Source organism: Leiobunum rupestre, chromosome 8 (genome assembly GCF_980474605.1).
Source record: "Leiobunum rupestre chromosome 8, qqLeiRupe1.1.hap1, whole genome shotgun sequence".
Taxonomy (NCBI): Eukaryota; Metazoa; Arthropoda; class Arachnida; order Opiliones; family Sclerosomatidae; genus Leiobunum; species Leiobunum rupestre.
In genome coordinates, this window is record NC_143391.1 from 46,105,399 (window position 1) to 46,132,837 (window position 27,439).

At 34.1% G+C, this 27,439-nt stretch overlaps 1 protein-coding gene and 1 long non-coding RNA gene across 2 annotated transcripts; one reads left to right on the forward strand and one right to left on the reverse strand.

Annotated features, from left to right (window-relative positions):
• Window positions 1-1,308: 1,308 nt before the first annotated feature.
• LOC149933517 (putative methyltransferase DDB_G0268948) lies at window positions 1,309-4,235 on the forward strand. The gene is made up of 2 exons (XM_090156402.1): window positions 1,309-1,816; window positions 3,359-4,235. Exons 1-2 carry the CDS (start codon window positions 1,375-1,377, stop codon window positions 3,745-3,747), a joined length of 831 nt encoding a protein of 276 aa, XP_090012528.1. The 5' UTR covers window positions 1,309-1,374; the 3' UTR covers window positions 3,748-4,235.
• A 10,703-nt stretch (window positions 4,236-14,938) lies between these two features.
• On the reverse strand, window positions 14,939-15,415 carry LOC149933518 (uncharacterized). The gene is made up of 2 exons (XR_016473093.1): window positions 15,350-15,415; window positions 14,939-15,275 (listed from the first exon to the last, which is right to left on the reverse strand). It is a non-coding gene; the product is annotated as an uncharacterized LOC149933518 (long non-coding RNA).
• Window positions 15,416-27,439: the final 12,024 nt, after the last annotated feature.

Consider the following 27,439-nt stretch of genomic DNA (forward strand, 5'->3'; position numbering starts at 1 on the left):
TTGATATTAATTTATTTATTTTGATGTTAATTTATTTATTTTGATATAAATTCTTTATTTTGATATTAATTTATTTATCTTGATATAGTTTATTAATTTTGATATTAATTTATTTATTTTGATATAAATTTATTTATTTTGATATTAATTTATTTATTTTGATATAAAATTATTTATTTTGATATTAATTTATTTATTTTGATATAATTTTTTTATTTTAATTTATTTATTTTGGTTTTTTATATTAATTTATTTATTTTGATATAAATTTATTTATTTTGATATTAATTTATTTATTTTGATATTATTTTATTTATTTTGATATAAATTTATTTGTTTTGATATAAATTTATTTATTTTGATATAAATTTATTTGTTTTGATATAAATTAATTTATTTTGATATAAATTTATTTATTTTGATATAAAATTATTTATTTTTATATTAATTTACTTAATTGAATTTCAATTTACCTAATTTCATTAATTTGTTTGATATAAAAATAATTATTTTGATATCAATTTACTTAATTTAATTTCAATTAACCTAATTTCATTAATTTGTTTGATATTAATTTACTTAATTTAGTTTCAATTTACCAAATTTAATTTCAATTTACCTAATTTAATTTCAATTTACCTAATTTAATTTCAATTTACCTAATTTAATTAATTTGTTTGATATTAACTTAACTGATTACATATATATATATAAATATACTTAATTTTATATTTATTTAATATAATTGGGTTTATAATATTTGAAAATTTATTGAGTTATTATATTCACTTGGAAATTAAACCACACTATATAGAAGGCTACATATTCCAATTACGTTGAAGCAAAGCGAAAAGCTATCTTTATACGCTTCCAATATACCATCGCTCAAATGGTGTAGAGGGAGTTCGTTTGCAGATATATAAGGGACCCTCTACCTTTGGTAATGGTGTCAACCAAAACGAAATATAAATGTTTTTTTTATTAGAGTAGAATTATCGCGCTGGCTATGAAACTCCAGACTAAAAAGCGCGCGCTGTAATCGTTCACTGAGGTTCGCGCGTGCCTTAAAATGACACTTAAGCTCACGAAGTCAAGAAAAACATGTTTTTATTTATATTTATTTGATGGAAACTCCTTTTCGATATTCTCAAAGCTTGTTTTTGTAGTTACAAGGTTTTAAACTCGGTAACGCTCTATGTAGAAATTATCTCTTTCGAATTGGGGTCGATGTGACTGTAAAGGTACTTTTATCTCGTTCCCTATTTGAACACGCAATCTGATAAAATCAGTCCAAAGAGATAAATCGCGCTTTCCGAACACCATACCTAAAAGACACTGAGTCAACTAAATTAGCGACAACTTGTAAAACTCGTCATGTCCAGTTTATTTTCTGGGGCGAAACACGCCGCGAGTTACGTCCAATTTCGGCCATCGGCACCCAAGGCGGTAATTGACCGTATAATTGGCTACCTTTCGGAAAAGGTCACTGGTCCCTTCAATGTCGCCGTCGATGTCGGTTGCGGTTCGGGACAAAGTACTCGAATCCTGTCTCCCTATTTTGAGAGAGTCATTGGAACTGACGTCAGTGAGAACCAATTGAAAGAAGGCAGGAATCATCCGGAAAACCAAGCCAACGTGTCTTACGAATTTGCTCCTGCGGAATCATTGCCTTTCCAAGACAACTCGGTTCAACTTATAACCGCTGGCTCGGCGTTTCATTGGTTCAACCACGATGAATTTATTAAAGAAGCGAAAAAGATACTGGTGCCGAATGGAGTTCTGGCTGTCTATAATAGAGATAGGATTTTACCAAAAGGTAAATACTATTTATTCCGATGTTAGGAAGTATTTCAGTTTCAAATTACTTTCTCATTAAAAGGGTTCGATCCGCAGTTAAATTTGAAATATCAATAAAAAAGACACTGTAGTGTGTGTAGGTGTCCTATGTCTTAAAAGCACAAGCATTTCTGTCAGACCACAATGGGTTCCTATATTTGCCTTCTATAGCTTTTGACATTTTTCGGTGCGGCTTAGTAGTTTGTTGCGAAGATAATTTCCAAAAATGTTGGGTGTTATATTCCCTTTAAATGTTCTTAGAAAATATTTTTTTGAGATAACTCGTTTAAGAAAAGCTGTCCCCTTCGAATAATTTCCATTCGCTTCGGAAAATACCAATATTGGATTCCCCGGTGTTTAATTATGATGAAGCCAATTTCTTATTCAAATTGGATTAAAGGCTTTCAGAAAGGATAATATAAACAGATTTTTAGGAAAGCTATTTTATCAGACAACTCCTCTCAGATAATCCATTAAATTAGCTGACTCCTCTTCAAAAAGGTAAAACCTTCTTTGAAAAATGGTCAAACCTATATTCAAATATGACCAACTTAATTTTTAGAAATAAGCAATTTATTTTTAAATCATTGGGGGGTGGCGGAGTGGTTAGCACTTTCGCCTCGCAGCAAGAGGAGCCGGGTTCGATCCCAGCTTGTGGCACTGGGTGAAAACTCGGAACAACTCCTTCTGCGTTGAGTTTGCAAGTTCTCTCCCCACTAATTTAAGGGGTTTTCCCCCGAGTTCTTCGGTTTCCCCTTCCATATAAACTTGTCTAGGTTAACGGTAATAGTTAGTGTAGGGAGCTGTTGGCTCGATCGCGTAGCATGCAGGGCTTGCCACCACCCTCCTACGCATTGTAACCCGGCCACCTGAATTAAAGGCTTCAAAAGTCGCATGATGACTTAGGCCTAAGGTGGTGCCTTGGGTATTAGCCTAGCTGATTATTATTATTATTATGAACTTGTCATTAAAAATAAAAAAAATCATCTTTGAAAAATATTTTGTGTCAAAAATGCTGGAAAGGACTTTATGTTTATAAGCAAGTTAATAAGGTAGTTTTCTGTTTTATAAGACCACTGCAACAATGCTATTTTCAGTTTGTCAGTTTAAAAGTAAAAATTTCAATAAATATGACGCATGCGTAATTCGAAGTAAAAGGATGTGATTGCGACCTTACTTCTACGCCTCCGGTGACGTCAGTGCGTAGTAACTGAGCTGCGAGAAGGGGGAAATGGCTCTTTCATAAGGTTTACTGGAAGGGGTAACTTATTAAATTGCCCCTTCAAAACGCTGACGAATTAAAGTTTTCAAATGCGTAATGTTTTAATTTAATGTAAATTATTACCGTTAATGTTAAAAAATTAAAAAAGCAAAAACAAATAATCTGTGCCTTTTTTATTTAAAAAGGGTTCCAGAGAGGTAGAAACCCCTGCACCCCAGGGTTTGATTTCCATGGCCTCATTCTGGTGTATTAAATGATTACAGTGTTCTCACAATCTAAAGTCTACTTTTTATTATGTAGGCCCGAGTGAATCTGCAACTCAAAACCTGAAAAACGTAATTGAAGCCTATAATAACGCATTGAGTAAGTATCGAGATGGACGTTTGGCTAAAGATGTGGATATGTTCAGACAACAAAGCAAAGGGCACATGCTAGATATGAAAAACCGGACATTTGACGATAGCATTAGCGTAAATTATCGGATAAAACTAAACGATTATATTGGATATTTGTCGACCATTTCAACGCATCAACTACTAGTAGCGGCTGAAGGTGTTCAAAACGGAGAGGCCTTGCTAAATAAAGTGAAACAGGGAATAATCCATGAACTTTCACTTCACGATGCAAATCACAGCGACCACGAAATCGAAGTATTTACAACATATTTCATCTTAATGGGACGAAACTAATTCGATTCCCACCCTCATTAAATATATATGGGGATGATAAATAGTAACATTGTTGAAACCTTAACCTTTTTAACGCGGAAATTAATTTACATTACATGTGCCTAACTTTAAAATGTGACATAATAAAACCGTTAAAGCCACGACAAATTTAAGATCAATTTATTTTGAATCAAAGATGGCCTGAAAACCAAAATTAATTCAGTACTTTCTAACTTTCACCTACGTTCGCCGTGAATCAATTTCTATTATTTAAGAACCCAGATTTTAAATCGATAGATTCGTCTTGTGAAAGGTCACAATGATACAGATTGGCCGTGCAATACATAGCTTAGATATACTTTTATTTATGTCTAAATGAATAAAATTATAGTTAAAATTAACTGTATTAGCTGTAATCATCTCCTAAGCCCGACATTGTATGAAAAAAATCATAACGTCAAAAAAATAAAAATTGATGTGAAATTGAATATCCAGCAAAACCTAAAAAATCATGTGAAATAATAAAAATATTAAGTAAAGTTCCGTTTCACTTATTATTTAAAATTTTATAATAAAATAATTAAAGAATTCCGTGATTAGTATATAGTTTGGAAGGGGTAGGTACATTTGTTCGAAATTCAATCGTCCGAACGGTGGAACAAATGTTCGAATTTCATTCGTCCGAGACGCCGAAATAACAAATGTTTCAATTGCTCGAATTGGACAACGTGTTTGTTTCATTCGTCCGAATCGGTAGCATTACTTGTCCGATTTCAGTCGCTAAATTAATATTTCTTACTGCTGTTTTTTGTGGGAATTGCGTTGAATGTTGTGGATATTTTAGATTAGGTTAGGTTAGGTAAGGTAAGGTTCACGTTAATGTTACTATTTTCTTATATTAACAATATTTAAAAACAAACCAATTCCTTATGTTCGAAAAAAACGGACAAACGATTATTCGAACAAATGAAATTCGCCAGTAAAGTTAACATAAATTGAACGACTAAATCACCAACAAAAGTTGTGATAAATTTTTCGGGCAACTGAATTACGTTTTCGTACATACGATCCTGTTTTCCGGCATTCGGACAAATGATCATTCGGACATATGTACCACCGTTCGGACGAATGAAATTCGAACAAATGTACCGAAATCCTTTGGAAATGGGGTTAAAATATTTATTGTGGTTTCCAAATGTTAAAAATTTTAAATCCAAATAGCCTTTTATTTTAAACAGACACATGCATTAGATATCTCATCCTACACTTTAAAGGTGAAATTATACGAAATTTAATGTAAATCTGTTAGTACTTACTTAATGACATTTATTTCAGCAAACTCTGACCACATAAAAACCATAATTTAGTTTACCTCTGAGAAATTAACTTTTTTACTGAAAGAGTCATTGTATAAGTTAAATGTAATTGGTAATAAGTCTTTAAACTTATAGTTAAGAGTTTTAGTTAGTCGTAGCCATTTGTGAGAAAATCTCCACCTGGAAATTATTTGATTTAAGTGGATCATCAAAAATTTACCTAGGTAAGGTTGCAGATTTAAAATGAAAATAGTAAAAATTGAAGCAAGCAAGAAAAATTATGTAGTTTAAATTTAAATATTCTATGAAATGTGAGGATTTAATAAACCTGAAAATCCGAATTAAATAATAAATGTTCCTAACAAATATTTGAAATATAGAGTTGTAATTTATCCAATTTAGAGTTGTCGTACACAGCAGACATAATGTCATCACAGCGAGACACGAAGTGGAATATAATTTATTGCAGACTGCTGAGGGTTATAGTTTAAAATAACTTGAGCAGTTTGTAGTTTTTATCCTATAAATAACATTTTCGGCAAAAATTTGATTTTGGGGTGAATTTATTAAAAACCTGATTACTGGTGGAAATGCAGGAATAAACTTTTAAATATGTCTAAATGATTAAATTTAAAGTTACAATTCACTATATTCCACTGTTATCATCTCCTACGCCTCGTATTGTATGCAAAATTAACATAAGAACAAACAAATAAATTTTGATGCGAAACTATTTTCAGTTAAATTTTAAAGTAAGCTTCTTTAAACATAATTTAAATACTAAAGGTAATCTGTGATAAGCTATAAATTTCAAATATGGGCATGGAATACTGTTAAAAAAGTAAATTTTAAAAATGTCACATTATTAAGAAGTCACATTGCCACTGCAAATTTCATGACACTATAGCTAGAGTCAATGTTAACTGTAATTTTTATCACGTGAACAGCATGTTTAAGATTAACTTTCTGGGAGATTCTTATCCTCTTGATATTTTATTAGGCCGTCTAATCCGGCCGAAACTTTCCTTTTATAAAAAAATTACTAAACCTTAATTTTAATGGTAAATCGTGTATTATTCAGAATCATTGCTATTGAGAAAAAGGAGCAAACTTATCGAACCATTAATACTAACCATTTAACTGACTTTTTGCCAATTATTATTTTTCGTTTTCACCTTTGAGAGTAGAGACACGAGGCGATAAATTCCCAACGAACTTTATCTCGAATAATATTACTCTTCCGGTAATCCGGGACAAACGCGTAAAAGTTTTCGTTTGGATTACACTCCACTTGTTTTGGAATCGTTATGTTTCTAATAATGAGATAAATTCTTACTGAATATGAAATAAATTAATTGTTTTCTAGTGGCGTCTGTAACCGCTTGAACAAGACAAAGCAAAACTAAAGCCCCACGGAGAGCGAATGTCTGCTATATGTTTGGAGTTAAGAAGTTTGGCCTCTATACGGAAAGTTTCAATTGTAGATGAAGTTTTTCAATCAGTTTTACAGGTCAAAGGCGGGGAATTTCTGACGTCCTATCTATGGAACCTTACCCTATGGGTTGTATTTTCATAGGGCATTTTTCATAACTACTTTCCATACAATTACCCCTTGGAAATTAATTTACAAGCGTGACGTGTCACCGTGTATATCATTGGAAAAAAGCCCTTAAGATTACAGGACATATTTAATACTTCGTCGTCGTGTATATATTGAGTGAAAATAAAATAAAACAATTGAGGTTTTCAATTTATATTTCAATATTTATATTAATAATACAAATATATTGCTTGATTGTTTATTCTTGATATCAATTATATTTTGTTTTTTGCATATAACTAAATGCTGCCCGTCGGCAATTCTACTGTATCTAAAATCACACTTTTCATAGATTTTCGAAAATACCTACTTACCTAGTGAGTAGTGATTAGATTCCGTCGAAGGCACAATTTTGTTGTTTTGGCCCCAGGAGCAAAATTTCCCGCTTGCGGCTTTGTACAGATTCTTTTGTTGACTACTTTGTAGTAGTACTACTACTAAGCCTAGGTTTACCAGTTTCAAGTTTCAATCTGTCAACATTCTGTACGGTGGAAAAATACATTTTACGACGAAGTATAGTACGCGACGGAAGATAATTTATAAATGATTTAGAATATTAACGGAAAGGTTTAATTGTTTGATCTAATTAATTTAGAATGTATTATAACAATGCAAAATGTTTTATATATATATTATATTTCATTAAATTGAATGATATTATTAGTCTTATTTGATAATTTACTTACTGAAATGAAATATACAAATTCCACACGGAAAAAGTTACAACCATCGACTAATTAACAACAGGGACGGTCCAGCCCGGGAAAAAAGTAAAAAGAACAAGCATCGACGCACTCCAGCGGTACTCGCGGGCATAACAGGAAATGCTTGTATAGGCTGGTGATTCAAAATAACCGGGGGGGGGGGGGGGGAGAAAATAGGGAAAGAAGCTTCCTTGGAATGCTTGGGCCTTGGAATTTAAAAGTTGAACCACGATATTACCATGCGGTGCTAATATATTAGTCTTTTAAATTAATCGTCGTAAAAATTTAGAATGTCGAGCTTTTCCGATCGTACATATAGTAAAATATTCTGCTTACCGTCTGAAAGCAATTTCCAAATTTGTTACGGTAATTATTATTATCATAATATAATATTATTCATAAATATAAATCATTGTACCAAAGCTTAATAGTTGTTTACCTTTTTTTGATGATGAATAATTTCCGAGATAATTTAGAATCTATCATAGAATCGGAGGTGGAACAAATATCATTTAACTATACCAGTTATACTAAAATAATAACTACATAGTTATTTAACGTGATAACATATATGGTTATGAGAGACGTTTGGGATTTCCTTTGTAAACAACAATCTGAAAATTCAAATCACAACCGCTAAAATCGTTAAAAATCTGTTTCCTGTTTATGACGTTTGAATCACCAGGATAAAAACTATTTGCCTGGCAACGCTGCTGAACGCGTTAACACTTTTTTTTGGGGTCTTTATAGGGAAATGTTATAGATCTGGGCCGTCCCTGTTGTTAATTAGTCCATGTTACAACTTAGGGTCGCGTTTTCGTTTTTCGAGTGGTCATAATTTACCCACATATAGGCCTAGTACTAGAGAATGCACAGTATGCCTATGCTGACATTTCAACCCTTCAATGTGTGTTTTTTTTAGGAAATTAGAGTGTAGGAAAAACTACACCGTCATTCAATGACTTCGTGCTAGGGTTTTGGATATTCATCGTCGGTCTTACAGAAAGACGTTTTACATTTCTAAAAAAATTCAGGAAAGATACTGAGGTCTATATTTAGTACATTAAGTTTAGAACCTCACTGGCTTTAAACATGGTTTCCGAGACTGTCTGGTTTAAACAGGGGCGGCGAAGAGAAATTTTCCCCAAGTGTTGGAGCAATAGTCGCTGGTTCTTTTCAATTACACGACTCCCTCGAAACTCTAAATCATTGTTATAGATTTTCCTATTTGCCGCCCCCTTCGATCCCTAGAAGCGGATTAGAAATGTGGTTGATTTGCACCCCTACTTCCAGCCTTTTAAGTGTTTTTTTTTCTTCATAAATTCTGAATTTTCAAACTCCCCCCTCCCCTTGCGACTCGTCTGCATGGCCCGGATTATTCGTATTGCTTTTATGGAACACATACATTGAAGAATTTTATGGGCGCTCTTTAATTTTGAGCGGTTTTTAAGCATTTAAAATATCACAAATAGAAAATGAGAGGAGGGCCAATTTAAGCGATCCAAAAAGAGTGAAATTTTTGGATCAACGATTTAGGCGCTAAAAAATCTGCGAGCATCAGCAGATGTCAAGCTAGTGAGTGCGAGCGAGATATAGCATAAGTAACATAGTAAAATAAGTATGACACTTCCCATTCATTCAGTGCAAAATTATTAAATGACAGTCGGTTTCGTAAATGCAACGTAAATCATTATGTGACAAACATTGTGAGGACAAACAAACTTCTGCGAATTGCTCCTTGTGTTTGGAAACTACCAAGTAACGAAATCGCGGCTTGATGCAGCCAAGGCTCAATGAAAATTTAAACGCTTTTAAAACTGTTAAGCTTGTTTTCCACTAGCGTCATAATGTTATTTTCTTTACGCGAGTAAAAAAGTTTGAACGTTTCAAAGTTGAGAAACGCGTCGTTGCTCGCGCCAGTGGAAAACAAGCCTAATGATGCATTATTCGCTGAAGGTTTCACGCCAATTCTTGAGTGTGTAGTGTCTGCTAGAATCAAAAATGTGTAAAGCTGGCACTCAATGCTGTTCTGTTTTGAATTGTAATAAAAAAGCAAGTACCTCTTACTGTTTTCTTCTGCCGTTAAAAGAGGTCGTACCCGTAGTTTTCGGTCGCGAATTGAATCGTTATATAAAAAATAACTAACATTCGTTTAATTTCAGAAGGTAGTTATTTTCGAATTTGAAACATATAGGTTTTGACACGCAACAAATTAACACAAAGCTGAAAGTTTCCTACTTTATGGATTTTGGGGCGCTCTTTCAGGTGGTGTGGTCTCTGGTGTTCGCCCATTGGTGTTATTTCCGCCATCTTAGAAAATGGCGGACAAAATTCAGTATAAATTCAATATCTCTCGTATGGCTTATCCGATTAACATGAAAAAATACTTAAAATGGTCAAGGTATTTAGTCATATTATGCACCGGAAGTGCGTAATTATGCTTGATACGTTAGGCCACTTAGAAAGAATTGTGATTTATTACTTTTTAGAAGTTACGTAAACTATCAAATTGCACTTATTCTTTTTAAGCACAATCCCGGCAGTATGGAATTATTTACATATAATGCTAGGGTATAATTTTGTGCCTTGGTCACACGTCACGTGTAGTCCGACCCGCCTTAGTCGCGAATCGCGATTACGCTTCAACTGATCGTACTTTCTAATCAGAGCCTATTTTCGATTAGGACCACTGTTAATTACTTTAATTATTTGGGTATTTGATTGAAAACTATCTTTTTAATAGTTTGGCATAATTTTATTTCCGGTTGTGTAATTACTTCCTGTGACCCTACGCAAAGGATAAATACTTGAATTTCGCAGCTGTTAAAAAAAAACCCTTTTGACAAATATGGACACGACGACCTATCTCCGAGCTGTTACGACCTACGGTTTTTTTTTCGATCTTCGTACGGGTGTTCGCCGAAACGACCTTGGAGGTGAGAGGGCATCGAAACACTGAAATTGGACCGCGTACCATAAATAAAACAAAAATAATTGAGTTCATTTTTACCTAAGGATGGGGTCAGTCGCGATTGAGTTTTAGCAGAAGAAAGTTGTTAAAACTCTAAAATATTTCGTATTTTTCTTCATTCAAAATGGATAATAAATGTATAATCTGTGACGAGTTATTAAATAGTAGAAAAACTACATTAGTTACGAGCGGATTACCAACCCTCGTTAGTGCAAGTTTAAGAAGGAAAGACGGGCTGCATGAAAAACTCCAAAATCTGTCCGAGGTTCGGTTACATGACAACTGCAGAAGGGAATATACTCGTGACGATAATATTAAAAAATTAGAAGAGGCCAGTACGTCTACTGAAAATGAGGAAACACATTTAAGATCGAAGACGTCAACTTTTGACTTTAAACAATATTGCTTGTTATGTGGTGAAGATGTATCTAGATCAGTTCGAAAACCATTGGGAAATAACGGAAAAGTACATTTGGTTGAAACTTTTGAAATAAAAACAACTCTAGAAAATCGTACAGCAATTCGAAGTGATGAATGGTTCAGTGCTTCAACTTGGGCAATCTCGTTTCTCCCTCTGGTGGTCCTAAAAAATCCCTTTTTATCCCTTTCAAAGATGAAGAAATCCCATTTTTTTCCCATTCAAAGTTTTTAACTTAAAACATACATTTATCATTTTTAGGCCTTATATAAATAAGGAAAAACTTTAAAAAAAATCTTTTTGTTATTGTAAAATCAATTACAAATGTTTAGGAACTTATAACATTTTTACTTAAACATCACATTTAAATTGCTTAAAATATCACTTTTTTTATGTAATACTGAATTTATTGCTATTACTTAGCTTCACCTTCGTCTTTAGAAATTAAATTCTGGGCTTCCCTTCCTGTTGAATTTGCTTTAACGTTGTTCAAGAGTTTAAATATTTTACGATCAAAGTTAATTGAGCTAGCTGTTTCTTTTCTTCTTTTCATTCCATATTTGGTTTGTAGTAGAGCTGCCATAGATGTGTTGTTCAGTGAATTTCGTTTTTCAGTTTTAATATTTTTCATTGCACTAAAAAGCCTTTCCACAACTGCGTTTGAAAATGGTAGAGTTAAAAAAAATTTCTTTAATTCTGTAAACTTCTCCTTGGTGCTTTTGGATGATCAAACACATATTTCCAGTATGCTAAAAGTTCACCTTCTTCAATACTTAGTAAGCTTTGAAACCGCCACTCTTCATCAAGCTTCTTTAAACTAATATTCCAATTAGGCCTCATATATTTTTTGGATAGATGGCGGATTTGCAATACTAGCATTTTCTGGATATAAAAAGTTCATACCACTATAAATTGGTTCTTCGAATTTAAACCTCTTTTTAATTTGAGAAATGGCCTCTATATAAAAAATTTGTTCACTTGTTCTTGACTTGGTTTTAGATGACTAGTCTGGGACATTAACCCATCAAGTGTGTCACTAGCTGAAACCCCAACATATACTTTTTCAATATCCAAATATTGTTCTCTTTTTAATGGGTCAATCTCTTCTGCTTTTGTTCTTTTCACATAATCATGTTTCATGATATTTATAGCCAACACCTTTATAAGATTTTCAATTTCTTGTTTTAGTTCGTGAAATTTAGGAATTTTAGACTGGAAATTTGTGTTTAATTCATTAAACAGACCCAAAACATAATGTAAAAATTCAGATAAGCAAAACATCAGTGGATTTCGCAAAGTTTCTAACGTTAATGAGTTGGCATGAGTGTGATCTTCAAAAGCTAATTGCGTCCAATATAATTTTAGGGCAGGCCACTGCTCTAAAATTCTTTTGTTGCAGTCTTGCAAAGAGAGCCATCTTGTTCGGCCAGGCTTAAGTATTTTATGAGGTGCTACATTTGAAAATTCTTGAAACTCTTTATATGCTATGGAGTTTTTATAACTTCTATTGAATTGATTATAAATTTTTCTGCATAAATCTTCCAGTGATGTTGGCAGCTTTTTACATGCATATGAGGCAACCAAGTGGATAAGGTGGCAGGAACATTTGACAATGATTACCCATGAATAATTTTGGCGAATCAGCTGTGCTACTGAATTGTGCTGGCCCATCATAGAATTAGTAGTGTCCGAACAGAAACCATTTTCCCTCTCTTCTAAAATATAATCCCTAAAAAGGGATAAAATCCCTCAAAGTGGAAGCACTGGAATGGTTAAGAGCAGTGAAATTACGATTGGATAGCACCATAGATTGTAAAGCTTATACTCGATACTATGCCCACAAAAGATGAAAGTCTAAAGGAAAATATCAAGCGTAAAGACACGGAGTAAATGTTTATTGTAATAACTACTGAGGAGATGCAGGAGTGTTATGAAGTACGAAAAATATCTTAAATTTTTGAGACTCTGAAAGAAAACATAAGCAAGACAAGTTGAACAGCTAAATTATGGGTATTATATTTTGAGCTTGTTGAAGTCATGCGCTTGTTTGTTAGAGCCGAGTGGAGTGGACATTGGTCTTTACACTTATACTGTGTTCAAAAAATGTTGCCTTATTTACACGCTTCGGGACATTTAGCTTACGCCAAATCACCTCACCTATACCAACAGCAAATTTCTTAGCTCAAAAACTAAATTTCATTGGAAGATTTTAACAATTTCACTAAAAATGGGTATTTTACCGTTAGACGGTCAAATAAATATTGGTCCGGAATCTGGTCTGACATGACTATCGAACAAGTTCTGACGCGATATATGAAGGTGGTGGGTGGGCTAACAAGCGGTTTAACTGAAAGTACAATTGCTAGATTGGTGTTAACAACTCCAGTATGTTCCCTTATAAGTAAGGCCCTAGAAGATTATTGTGACGTCACTGCAGCTACATCTGAACAAGACGTTGAAGTTAGAGACTCTAGACATGCACGTGACGTCAAAGACTCGTCAAAACTTTATGGATGGTTAAGAGACCACTCGCCACTTAAGATAGAGTCTTCCCAGGTGTCTTTCGCTTCAGGTTTAATCACAGATACTACAATAAATAGTGATTGAGCTTTAGAAGAAGATAGTGAATCCATAAAGCGCATGGTAGGAAGGACGTTTTTTGAAGTGAAGCTACGAAGAAATGACAAAGTAAAACCATTAGCAGCGATGAAAAATTCCGTTCGATTTGACGAAGACGAGGTAATTGTAAACTCACAGCAACTTTTTGGTAGAATTGCCAGTGCCTTACAACGCGGAGCAAATTTAGAGACATATCTTCAATTTGAGCTGTCACCAATCACCCCGGCACTCTTTGACGAAATTTCGTTTAGGAAAACCAACAAAGCTACACTAGCCAACATACTAGAAGAAAATAGTTCATCAAACCAATCGAACTTGGATTTCAATCATTTAATCGTAGATGGTGGGTTTCTACTTCACCGAGTAGTGTGGCATCGTCCATGTACTTACGGTGAAGTTCTTTCCCTGTATTTAGAATTTGTTAAAACACATTATGGAGCTAATGCCACTATAGTTTTTGGTGGAAACAACGAAACACTAACGACAAAAGTTGAGGAGCAACGTAGGAGATATTCTAAAATTATGGCTACTGACATGAAAATAGAGGACAATATTCAAGTGTCGACATTTCAAGAAACATTCCTGAAAAATCCTCGAAACAAGCAGTCTTTTATTGAGAACTTTTTAATCAAGTTCCAGGAACACGGATTCACAGTAAAGCAAGTGAAAGAAGATGCCGATACCCTTATTGTTCACACTACAGTTGAATTAGCGCTTGAAGAAATTCACGAAAGAATAGCGCTGGTCGGAGAAGACACTGACTTACTAGTTTTGCTAATAACCCTTTTCGTAATTTTATGCACGCATGCGCATATTGTACATCGTGGATAAAATAGCAGACGTCGTGATTGCCTTATTGGTAAAAAGTGTGGAGTTAATGACCGTCATTCTTATTTGGATAATTTTTATAAGAAATTTAAGATAATCGAACTGAAAGAATTGTCCAAAAACAAGGGATTAATATTTAAAAGCAATTGGAGAAAGCAAGAATATGTAGATGCCCTAAAAAATCACGAAATTGAAAAAGTTCCAATTGGTAACCAAGGCTTAGAACCAGCGGATGAATTGTCGAAGTTTATGTGAATCAGCAACTTACTTTGATTCAAGACTGGAAAGATATCGAGGATAAACTAGTCAGCTTCTTTAGGCAATATATTGTTCCAAATGTCATTTAAATTTTTTAGCTCATAATTAGTTAAAAATATGGTTCCCCTTTGCTAGTATGAAAAAGTAAATTACTTTGTTAAATTTGCATATTTCATTAAAAAATATTTACAGTGGTAGTCATTTATTTATGAAATATGGAAATTTAACTTATTTATAAGCCTGCATATTATATTTGACTTTCAAAAACTACCTTAGCATTAGTTCCTCTTGTACCTGATAAAAGCAACAAGTGATATATTTGAAAAAATTGTGGTATTTTAAAAAATTACAATGATGAATTTTGTAATAAACAAACAAATAATTTTTATTGTTAAAATTTAGGCTAGACTAAATAAAATTTTACTTTGGGACTACTGGTTTATTAATGTTGGTTAGATTTGCGCAAACACTAAAAAATTTACTAATTATTCTCAATCGATCTTTCAACGTGAATACGTAACTCGGCTATTCTCCTTGTTTCTATTACTTCTTCCTCGGTTAACTGTACTTTATCTTTAAGGATTGGTGGGATATTCAAAGTACATTGTTTAGGCTGCAACAAATTTTCAATCTTAAATCCTTTATCAGCCATAAGATTATCGCCTGGCTCCATAAGTTGGCATTCCTGTGTAAAAGCGGGTTACGTTGTCATTATCCTGAATTTTTTCTGTTGACCAAGTTTTTCTACGAAGGTCATCGTTCATTTCCTCAATTTGACGTTTTAGTTTAAAATTTTCTTCCAAAATTGGATCAATGGATGTTTGAGTTCCTACGTCTTAAGAATTTGATTTTATAGATCTTATGTCTATTCAAACAATTTAAGTGTGCAACTTTTGTGCAAAAGCTTACTTTGAAATGTGTTTTCATCTTTTTCAAGCATCGTTGGTTTTGATGGTCTATCGCTATTACCCAGATAATCATGAAAAGTAACGGAACTTTCAAGTGAAAAAGACATCCAGTTTTTTTCACGAAAAACTTCTTTGGATTTTACCTAAATACATTTGTTAAAGTTAATATTTTTACTAATTAACAAAACTATGTCAATATTACTTTGTTTCTATTTCGTTCCTGATAACGCTCTTCAAGAGATAAATCACATTCATTTAGTGGAAAGTTGTCTTCAAAAAATGAATTTGATGATCCCGAAGCCTTGCATTATCTATAAACCTCTGAACGCTGGAAATGATTCCTCCAAGTAACAGTTTACATCGCTAATTCCAGAATCATTAGAAATTTTTGAAGAAATTTTAGCTGGCTTCATGAAGAGGGGGGGTACCCAATCTACGTCCAATTTGTCCCAGCCAGGGTAACCGCTTGCGAAATGCTTGCTGCATATTCGGTCTCCTTAATTCTTTCACTTTCCAATACTTTCGAATTTCAATTTATGATTCTTTCCCATAATTCCTTTTCATAGGAATTCGATGGAACTTTACAGTTTCAGCATCTCTCTTCACTTTGTAAGACTGACCACGGCCCACTGCGCATGCGCTCGCGTTCTCTCGCCCCATAGCGGCCCGCTCAATCAGCCCAAAATAGTGAATTCCATTTGTGGCCGCTACGTAGGCTGTAGCGCTATAATCTGACCCCTCTTTAACATTGAATCCTACGGAGATATGTTGGTTTTTTATTCATTATGAAAAAGATTGAGAATTAATCGGCATTTTCAAGAAAATGAAAGTTAAATCAACTCTTTTTATACGTTATAATAATTCTTTTTTTAATTTTTACCTCTCCGAGGGGACAAAGTCCCCTAGGAGGGGTTATACAACGACCGTGTCTGTCTGTGGGTCTGTGGGTGGGTCTGTGGGTGTGTCTGTCTGTCAGGACTGCGAACGCGTTCGCATTTTCGGTGCAAAGTGTAATCACTGCGTACGCAGTTTCTCAAAGGGTTGGCAAAACCACCGTGTGACGGTGAGCGTTAACGGATGCATTTGCGGTTTGGTTTGGATGGTGTTTTTTCGCTCACAGTCGTGACGGTTTGGTGTATTACGGTTTTTGTAATGTTTATGCGTAGGTTGTGAGTGTTGAATTTGTTGTGTTTGTGTTCTGATGGATGTGCATGTTGAGTCTGTTGTGTTTATATGGGCGTTTTCTCTCCAACTTCTTCTTAATGACTTTGGGACGGACCGAGTGCTGAGTGTAATGCTACCTCTCAACGTCCAATGGCAGGGTTTCCACCAGTTGTACACGGTATTCGTCTTAGTATCAATTTGCGATCGCATCGGGCGGGATTTGAACCCGAGACCTCCTGATTGACAGGCGGACGTTCTACCACAGAACCACCGACACTTGTTACGCCTTACTGAAAATTAGACCTTCAGCTTTATCGGAAGCGTATTTAATAGAGTACGAAATTTTGGTTTAATTGAAATAGAATTGAAATTGAAATTATTGCATCGAAGAAATTCTAATTTAGCGTTTCTCTATTGATTAAAAACAAATGCGCCACCCAGGTTTCGAACCCAGACCATTCGGCTTGGCAGTCGAGCGCTCTACCACAGAACCACCGATAGCTGCTTAGATTCACTGAAATTAAGACAGGCATCGTAAGCATAATAGGTAATAAAGTCTTTTTTTATTAATGAATTTATGAAGGCCTAATCTGGTATTTTTTAAAGGTTAAATCTTGTTTTAGCGCAGTCAGCCGAGATTAGAGGGTTAAAGGGTAGACCCTGTGGGTGGTCCACTTTCTTAACGACCTATATATAGTTCTGTTAATTCAAAGGAGATAATTTAACGTTAATTGCTTTAAAAGCTGGCGGTTAGTCAAGTGGCTCTCTGTGCTTTGTTGATGGTAAGGTTTTTGCTTCTTGTAAATACATTTGGTGTGGATATTTGGATATCTACGATTTCTAACGCAGTCAATGATTTCTTGGGTGTGCGAGTCATTATATGATATTGGAAATTGGACGGCATTGGTCTTTTTCATGTGGTATGCGTCACAACGTCAACAGGAAGTGAACGAGTCGTCCACTACCAGATATCTACGGTATCTTCATCAAGGGCGAGTGTTGAAATAAAATGAGCGTTAAAGATGCGGCAAGTATTTCGTAAGCGAGTAATTCCAAAAAGCCTCTGTAGATATTTCATTAAAATTTGCTTCGTATTATATTTAACTGATAAACTTGTTCTGTAAAAGGGTTTAATTCAATTGTGCATTGTTATAGTACGTCTAACTTACTGTTGTAACTACTTAACTTATGATATTCTGAATAAATTAAAATTGGTCGTTTCGTCTCAATTATTTTAATTATAATTAAAATTTTATACCGGGCGGGATAGAAATGGGTTAATATTTTTAACAAATAACTCTAAATTGCGGAGATATATCTTTAAGGGTTATCTCGAGAAATTAATACCACTAGGGACAATTCTTCCGAGGAGAGGTATATTTTGGCTTGCCAACTTGTTACTTTTGTTTTTCCCGCCGAAAATAATATTTTAAAATCCAATGTTTCTAGAAAAAATTCACGGTACTGAGTCAGCTGTTACAGTAACTGTTGTCGATGAATAGAGACTGCTTGGATAATCGCAATTTACGCTTGTAGCTAAGCCAATAGTAAATATTTTAATAACTGAGAAATTGAAAGTAAGTTATTATTTAAATATTTACAATCCACAATATGGAGAATTTTAAACAGAGTTATTATTTACATATTTCTCCAGGAATGACTGCTGTAAAAGTTGTATTGAACGTTTCACATTTTGAGAAACTTTCTCGATTGTGGCTTAAAAGTAAGTTCTTTAAGTTTCTCGTAACAAGCTGAAATTATCTGTGATATATTATCGACTAAAGGTGGAATTATTTTGTCACAGATAAATTTTTCAGAAGTTGAAGGATGAGTGTCATTGCAATAACACTTTAAAAGAGGTAATTCAGGAAGTTTCGGCAATAGTTAATATTCAATTTTGTTACAAATTCCATGAGTTTCTCGTAAATATGGAATCGCTTCCTCTATGAAGTTCAAAACAATTGAGATAAACATGACAAACTTCTGCTTTGGGTATTTTAAACCACCTTTGTCTGAGTCCCAATTTGAAATTTGATTCGTTTAATCAATAAATCTAATATTATTGGTTTGAATTTGGTTACTTGATTTTAAGAGTCAAGAAAATTACTAAACATTATTTAGAGACTCCAGTGTATTTATATCCAAATTGTTTACAGGTTCTTTGAAAATTTCAATTGTCATTTAAAGATGAATTCTGTTCCTTTACTTAAGTGTAAATTGCATACTACACTTGATGCTGATGTGTCATTTATTTTTTAATTATCACGAGATATTATTTTCAGCCATCTTTCTCGCAGAGTTTCATCACTTTTTTAGATTTGCAATAAGGAACGCAACGCAAAAGCATTTTACTCTAGTAAAGTAAGGGTAACTAAATTGTCGAATAAAAATTATTTAATTTCTAATTACCTGTAAACTGTATTACTACGCTCCAATAGTTTGTATAATCTAGTGAATCCATTGACTTATTGAAAAATTAAATTCAAAACCATATAAATATATGTTGGAACTTATTATTAAAAAGGTTTCAAACAATGTAAATCTTAGAACATATTTATAATAAAAATTAACAAATTCCACCTATATAATCATTTTATTTTCTTTATAAAGTGTATAATGTATGGAAAAATGGCTACAAGACAAGGTAAAGTTGTAACTAGAACTATCTAGGGTTAACTTTTTTGCTAAACAATTTGAAAAAAAAAAATGAACTGAAACCTAATTTTTAAGTTAAAAATGGAAATATAACTTTCAAATATAATTATAAAATTAAAAAATTAGCTTTAAGAATATTTAGGTACTTTTTAGCAACTCGTACTCATCAGTTGTTGAGTTTCCCACCATAGAGTATGATGTTAAATCGGTTGTAAAAAGACGCGTGTTTAGGGTTGGGACGAAGCGCTCCCGGCGGACGACGATGACACTAATCGCTAAACTTTAGTTTCGCGCCAATGCATTGATTTGAAATTCTTTGAGCGGGCCGCTATGGGGCGAGAGAACGCGAGCGCATGCGCAGTGGGCCGTCGACTGACTATTACATCCCACACCGCAGCATCCCGGAATGATTCAAAGGCTTAACAGTCAATATCAAACTATTAAGTTTTGTTACAAAATACTGATTTGTAAATGAAAACACTCACTTCAATTGATGTTATAGTTGCCTTTTTCAAAATTATGACAAAAATAATGCCCAAATGTTGATACAGTTACAGTTTATACTGATAAAATGCTTTAGTCCCATTCGACCGAAATCCCATTCGACCGAAGGCGGTTTTTGAGGTGTCCCATTCGACCGAATTCCGCCGAAACGTGCGGTTTTTATGTGTCCCATTCGACCGAACGCTACTATATAAATTGGCTTTTGCTATGTTTTCAATTTAGTTACTGAAGTCGTTTGCAATGGAGCGGTTAGCTAATAAAGGAGGGTATTTATACATCAATAATAATTATTTATTCCTTCTTAATAAAAAGAAAGATACAACCAAAACTGAAATAGTAAACTTAACCAACTCTAACCTAACCTAACCTAACCTAACCTAACCTAACCTAAACATGGATCTTCGATAGTACATACCTTATAAATAAAATAGCAAATCACCCCGCCAATTGGGCTACATTTTAAATTTCTTTCGGTCGAATGGGATTGGGTCGAATGGGATTTCGGTCGAATGGGAATAAACGGATAAAATACTTGGCCAACACAAAAACCTCGTTAAAATTCATAGGCTACAGCTATCATCTGCTAATTTATCCACGTCATTACTACGGCGCATGCCCAACGCTTTTACCCCTTGTGATACCCCCCGCATGCGAAAAGGGCTATTGCGCTTTCGAGTCCCACGTTTAAAAGTAATATTTATTTCGTAAAGCCAAAACACGAAAATAAATCCGATAAAATAATTAAAATAAAAGACGTTCTTGTAAATGCAAAGACGTCTGCGATTTGAAATGTGAAGGCCGAAAGATTGGACTAATCTGTTCCTCAATTTGTAGGCGATGCAAGGGAATATCTTGTACTAATGAACGTAGAGATTTCGATACGGAACTTTTAGACGAGGATGCCGATAAATAGATATTTTTCATAATATCTATTAAAAAATAGTTTGTGCTTGATATGTAGGTTTTATTTTATAACGTTTTCTAGAATCTTAACTAGACAATATGAAAGTAAATTGTTCCAAAAATATTTCTTAAATTAATAAAACCAAAGTTGATGTAACATTTTTTCCCGCCATTATATAAAATGGAGGAAACTATGTCAGTGTTTCAGGTATAAAAATTCTACCTAAGACATGCTTATAACGTTATATTATGCTTATAACGTCGATAATTACCAAATTTGTGAAATTGGTCTTAGCTTCCGGTTCAAATTACGCACTTGCGGTTCATAATATGACTAAATACCTAAGAACATTAAAGATGCGACATATTCATGTAAATTGGATAAGCCATACGGAAGATATTGAATTTTCACTGCATTTTGGCCACCATTTTCCAAGATGGCGGAAATTCCACCAATGAGAGAACACCGGAGACCACACCACGTGAAAGAGCTTAGTCAGGAGACAATTGTTTTTTACTTGGCAGATTTAGCCAAGTTTGATTTTTTTGGTGAAATAGCTTTAAAACATCTTAAACTAACGATTTTGACTTGTCTTCAAAAACTCTTAATTTAATATTTAATTATATTTTGCTAAAAGAATTTAGAAAATAATTTACTTTTTGTAGCTTAAACGTTGTGATTCTTAGAGTGTTCGCTTTAACTACTATACAAATATCCACACAACTACATACAAGCTATGTTCCACATCATTGAAACAACCGAATAAAAACAATTTTAATATTTTATTTTAAATTCAAAAATTGTTATACAAATTTAGAAAATTATCATTTTCATTATTTAGATTTTATTATTAAAGAAAATAACATAAATTTTGAACGTTTAGATTTTGAACGTAATTAAACATCGTTTTAAATACATCGACTAATACAGTATTTAAAAATATTTACTTATACCATAAATCGAAAAATAATTTTTTAAGTTTTTAGTTTTAACAAATATGAATTACAAAATGTTCAAATTGAAAAAATTATCACCTTCCATATCTCGATCATCTTTTCGATTTTGACATGATTCATCGCAAGCACAAAGATCCGTACAGCTAAAATTGTTCTTGGAGCAACCACATCTGCTTTTACAACCCTTCTTACAAGTACATTTCCGTAGAGCTAAAAGGGCTTCTGGTGCTGGTGATAGAGTACATCGCTGTGGGTGAAAAACACCTCTAGCTTCATTCCAACCAAACTCCGTTGGGCTGGGATAATTTGGCACAGGGTTGTCGGATTTCTTGATAATTAGAGATTGGAAATAAGCTATTTTGGTGTGAGGAACCAAGGTAGCCAACGTTGGAGGAAGTTGCCTACCTTCCTTCCCTGATTTGGCAAACATACTCCAACGAAGTTCTTTCAACGAGCCAAAGGAATAATCTGCGTTCGTTTTGTAAAGAAGACAGACGTATCTTTCCATTTGCACCAAGATGTTATCACACATATGTATTGTGGTTCCAAAGAGGGTAAAAGCATCTAATATTTTTTCATCACATGCCATAAATGTTTTGAAATTGGATTTGAGGCCCTTGCTTACAAAGCATCCAGTGCTGTCAGAACCTTTAAAACAGTACCATCCTATTAAAGCCGACGATTTTTTTGGTCCTAATCTGTTATAAAAGTCCTGAATTTTATAGCGGTTCTTGTTTTGGAGCATTAGAGTACTGGGAGGTATTTTAGTGTAGAATCTAGTTAAAAACACTAGAACATCGGTGTCTAGAGAATACACATCAAGTTGAGTGTCTTTGGGACCTTTTCTGGCAACGTCTTGGGCATGAAGAATAATTTGCTGATCCGCTTCTTCCAAAGAGTGCCGGCCGGGTCTCATCTCTTCGGTCTCAAAGACTTCTTCCAATGGGCGATTTGCTGAAATAATGCCTTGATGGGAAACTACTATGATCTGGTCACTATCTTTAAAACACCCCAATAATTTATTTGCAAGGTACGTAGTCAGTTCAGACTTTGTTTCAGAATGAAGAAGAAAATGTTTAACGTCCTGAAATTTCGTGTTGTCATTTACATGGTAATGTATGGCTTTATTTTTCCGAATTCTTTTAACACGTGTTGAAGTTTTCAAAGAGCCTACAACATATTGATCAAATAAGACCCTTACTTCATTGTAAGTGGAAGTCATTCTCTCAATTTTCTGCACAAATTTATGTGATAGCTCCTGTGCCGAGGTAATGTCGTTGGAACATTGGAAGGACTGGACAACACACATGGCATCAATGATAACGACAGATCTTTCTGTTAGTGTGTACAGATTTTTTGAAACGTCTGGTAGTGGCAGTTTCAGGCATTCCGTTGTAAATTCATGCTTGTTAGTGAGCATGTGCATAGTTCCGTCGGAATTAAAATTTGAAGGTGGTGATACATGGAACTCGTACTCGCCAATGGCATCTTTTGCAGCCAGATCTGGTCGCGCTTTGGCAATAACCAGTAGCTTTGAGATTAAGCTTCTTTCTTGTTTAAGATTTTCTAGATTCCCTTTAATTTTAATGGTAGTTTGAGATCCAGAGTCCTTGAAAAACGTATATTTGTTTCACTTTTGGGAATCCCAAAAACCAACGGAGCGGTCAATAAGTCTTTCTTGTACAAATTTGGTAAACGCTGCTTTTCCTAAATTATCTCTATTCAAAACGTTATTGGCAATTTCCAACGACGGTACAGCAAATGTCATCAAATTGTGAAGATCTTCGTCAAAAAATGGATTGCCTTCTTTAGAAATTGCCGATGCTATACTTGTAGCTTCTTTAACAATTCTACACCCTTTACTACCAAAGCTTTCATGGTGAAGGGATAATGATTCTCTATTACAAATACCCGCTTGCTCCTTGAAATCTTCGACCATTAAACTTAAAATCGGTGCAATTGCGAAATACTTCTGGAGACAACCGCGTTTCCCGTTATCCCAACAACTCCACCTCTAATCTTCATTTTCTTGTGCTCCTGCTCAATTACGTGGTCTGGATCTAACGCGGTGAATGGAACTTTATTTTTGGTAATAACAAAGTTGTCATTGTTTAAAAAGTTCCAAGTTTCGGGGTCTTGAGTTTCTAGCTCTTTCATGTCAGCAATGTGAAAACATAATCAGCTAGGCTAATACCCAAGGCACCAGCTTAGGCCTAAGTCATCATGCGACTTTTGAAGCCCTTAATTCAGGTGGCCGGTTACAATGCCCATAAAGGGGCCCATCGACCATAATTTTGCTGATCGTGTGCATGAAAGTATTTGCACATTTCTTCTAGGGTTTCTAAATGAAGCCTCCAGTTAGCGCTGCGAGTGGCATGGATGAACGAAAATAAGTTAAGCGCTTGTTTCGTGTAGTTTTGAAGAAAAGCTCCGTTACCTTTAATGGGTTGACTTTGTTGTAGCTTTTTGAAAATGTCTTTACTGTCTAAAGCGTTTTTGGCTGCTAATACTTCGGATTTTAATGAAATTGGCCCTCTATTATCTTCAAAAAGGCTCTGTAGCTCAGTAAGGACTCTTGAGGCATGATATTTGTCGTTATCAGAGTGTATGTTCCACAAATAAGGAATAAATGGCTAGAAGTGTGATAGCATGTGCTTCAAGACCCCTATAGACGTGTCGTCCATCTAAAATTTGTCTTACTATTGCTGCTCCATACACTCCAGCCACTTCCCAGGCCACATCGAGACCACTTCCCTCGATGTACTTTCCTAAACATTTTAAAGAAGCCATAATTGTATGTAACGACCCTAGACGAAATATCCATTGTCTTTTATAATCTTTAATTTTTACGACACGATCGTACAAATCACCATCAAGGGTAATTATTGGCCTACATCCACATCCAGTTATGGTGTTGTTCATTTCTTCAGCGTGAGCTAAAATGGTTCTTAAAACCGGCCATTCAGTTGGACTACGACTGTACAACGGAGCTACGATACCGACGTCGCTTTCTTCTACGGCTTTCACTATTCGTGACTGAAATGCCACCCATGTAGGAATTTTTTTGGTGGATGCTGTAATCTCCAATTCAGATTTATTAGCTAAACTATCAGTAGATTCACTCGGGTCGTGGTCTTCATGAAAAGAGTGTGTAGATTCATTGTCAGAATTCTTGACATCCATGACTTTGATAACAGTTGACGCAAGTAGTAACCACATTATCGTCATTTCTGTTGCAAAACTAATTTCGGAAGATTCGGTCAGGTTTCCCAAGAAAACAGGTGTTGAGTAATGTACTTCTGGATTCCAGTAAATGCAGGTGTTTTGTGACAAAAATGTGGGCCTCCGAAACCTATTTGGTCAATATTTTTATTGCCGTTGTAGAATATAAATATTAGCGTCATTTCGTCAAAATTATACTATTTTAATGAAATAGAATAATTAACTATTATTAAGGTAAAATATTAAATTAATTATATTTGTTTTATTACGTATGTAGACGCAATTAAAGCGATATTTAATTATTAGGTTAAATAACCTGTTTTCATAAGCTTACTAGCAAAAATTTTGTTTAGTTATTACCTTTATTAACCAAAAATATTTCATGAAAATATTAAATTTACTTATTTGTATAAACATTTTGAAATTAAAAATATTTCAAATATTTTACAAGCTTGTTAAAACTGTGTGGAACGTATGTTTCTTAGTGGTAGTATAAGAAACGTTTAGATTTCCTTAGGGAAGATAAGCCAACTACTCTAAGCTTTACACGATTTCAGCCACAAAAACCAAAACTTTTCGCTTCATTCAATTAGCAAAAAATAATGGAATTACACGTAAGAAATTTTGAAGACAAGCCAAATTCGATAGTATAGTATGTTTTTAGGCTATTCCACAAAAAAAATTAAACTTGGCTAATTTTTCCAAGTAATGCAAGGAAGCTAACAACTGTCTCCTGACTAGCTCCCCAAAATCTATAAAGTAGGAAACTTTCAGCTTTGTTTTAATTTGTTGCGGGTTCACCTAAATTTTGAGCTAACTTTCCTGTACTAATAATTTTAATAAACGTGTTTTTGCTCGTATTGATAACGATCTGAAACCGGCAGCTATTTTGCTAACGGATAGTACGCAAGAACGTACTGATACAAAACTTCCGATTACGCAATCGCTCTACGACCGACTATCATTAAAGGGAGTACCTAGTAAATACAAAAATCGTCTGCTTGAACTCGTTTTTGGGTAACTAGTGCCAAGCACTCCTAGCTTTGTTAAACCTGGTGGCAGACTGCAAAATTCGTTGATCCACCATAAACATGGAACTACGTACTCCCTTTAAAAACAATGTTCAGTGCGACTTATAGCTCTCACTATATTTATGTTTATTCAACTAGAAAACAATTAATTTATTTCATATTCAGTAAGAATTTATCTCATTTTTATAAACATAACGATTCCCAAACGAGTGTAGTGTAATCCAAACGAAAACTTTTATTCGTCTGTCCCGGATTACCAGAAGAGTAAAATTATTCGAGATAAAGTTCTTTGGGAATTTATCGCCTCGTGTCTCTACTCTCCAAGGTGAAAACGAAAAATAATAATTGGCAAAAAGTAAGTTAAATGGTTAGTATTAATGGTTCGATAAGTTTGCTTCTTTTTCTCAATAGCAATGATTCTGAATAATACACGATTTACCATAAAATTAAGGTTTAGTAATTTTTTTATAAAAGGAAAGTTTCGGCCGGATTAGACGGCCCTCACTGGGCTGGATAAATCAGCCGAAACTTTTACTACGGGAAAATGTCAGCCGAATTAGCTGGCTGCTGATGGACGACTATTCCGGCCGAAACTTTCGGTTTGGAAAATTTCGGCCGGAATAGCCTCCAACAATTCCTCAGATATTCCGGCCGAAAGTTTCGGCCGTTTTAGCCACATTTTAGTTGAAAGCTATTCCAGTAGTCTGGGGGCTAATGCGGCCGTAATTTTAGAATTTTGGGTTATTGTCCTATGGTGAGTGAGGGTAAGAATGGACACTTTTTGTAAAATTCGATTTAAAAACACAAATTGAGAGTAGACCATTTTAAAACGATTTGAAATACAAATAATGAATGTTCATTTTTAATATATTCTGGTTTTTGGTATTTAAATTTGTGAATTTTTAAAACAATTATTATTTTAAGTAATGAAGTGAGTAAGTCTAACATTGGACAAAATAGTTTTGAATTAGCCTGGGGGGGGGGTGCTAACTTTGGACACTATTAGGAAAACTATGGACAAGAAGGGTAGATATTGTAATATTACAATATTAATATATAAAAATATTAATATATTACATATTATACTTCCCGTGTTCAGTTATCACAGAAATAGTTTACGGTATCTTTGGAAATTTCTCCTTCGGGGTTTTTTTTTGTAAATTTCTAAATTTTGAAGATTTCTTAAATTTCCCGTAGAAATTTATGAATTTTCTCAAGATTTGCTAAAATTTCAATTCAAATTTCATAAAAATTTTGCGGAAAACCATCAAATTTCATAAGATTTATTAAATTTGAGAAATTTGTTGGAATCGATAAAAAAAATTAAAATTTTCCAAAACATTTGAGAAATTTGAAAAGATTTTCTAAAATTTAATACGTAATTTGAAATTTGGAATTTTTCAAATCACTGGCGTGTACGAAATTTGAAAGAGTGTCGACTGTCGGACCCCTCGACTCTCCTTCACTAGCAATGTAAGCGAGGCAGCCTCATAGCTACGTGTTTCGTAGAGCTCCAACCTCACAGCCGTACACAGTCAGCCGTCTGCTTTCCCGGATTATGAAAACTTGTTTTTAAAGTTTCCTTTCAAGGAAAGACTTTAAACTAAATCCTACCTCGTTTAAAATTGAATACAATCGACATGTGATTGATCACA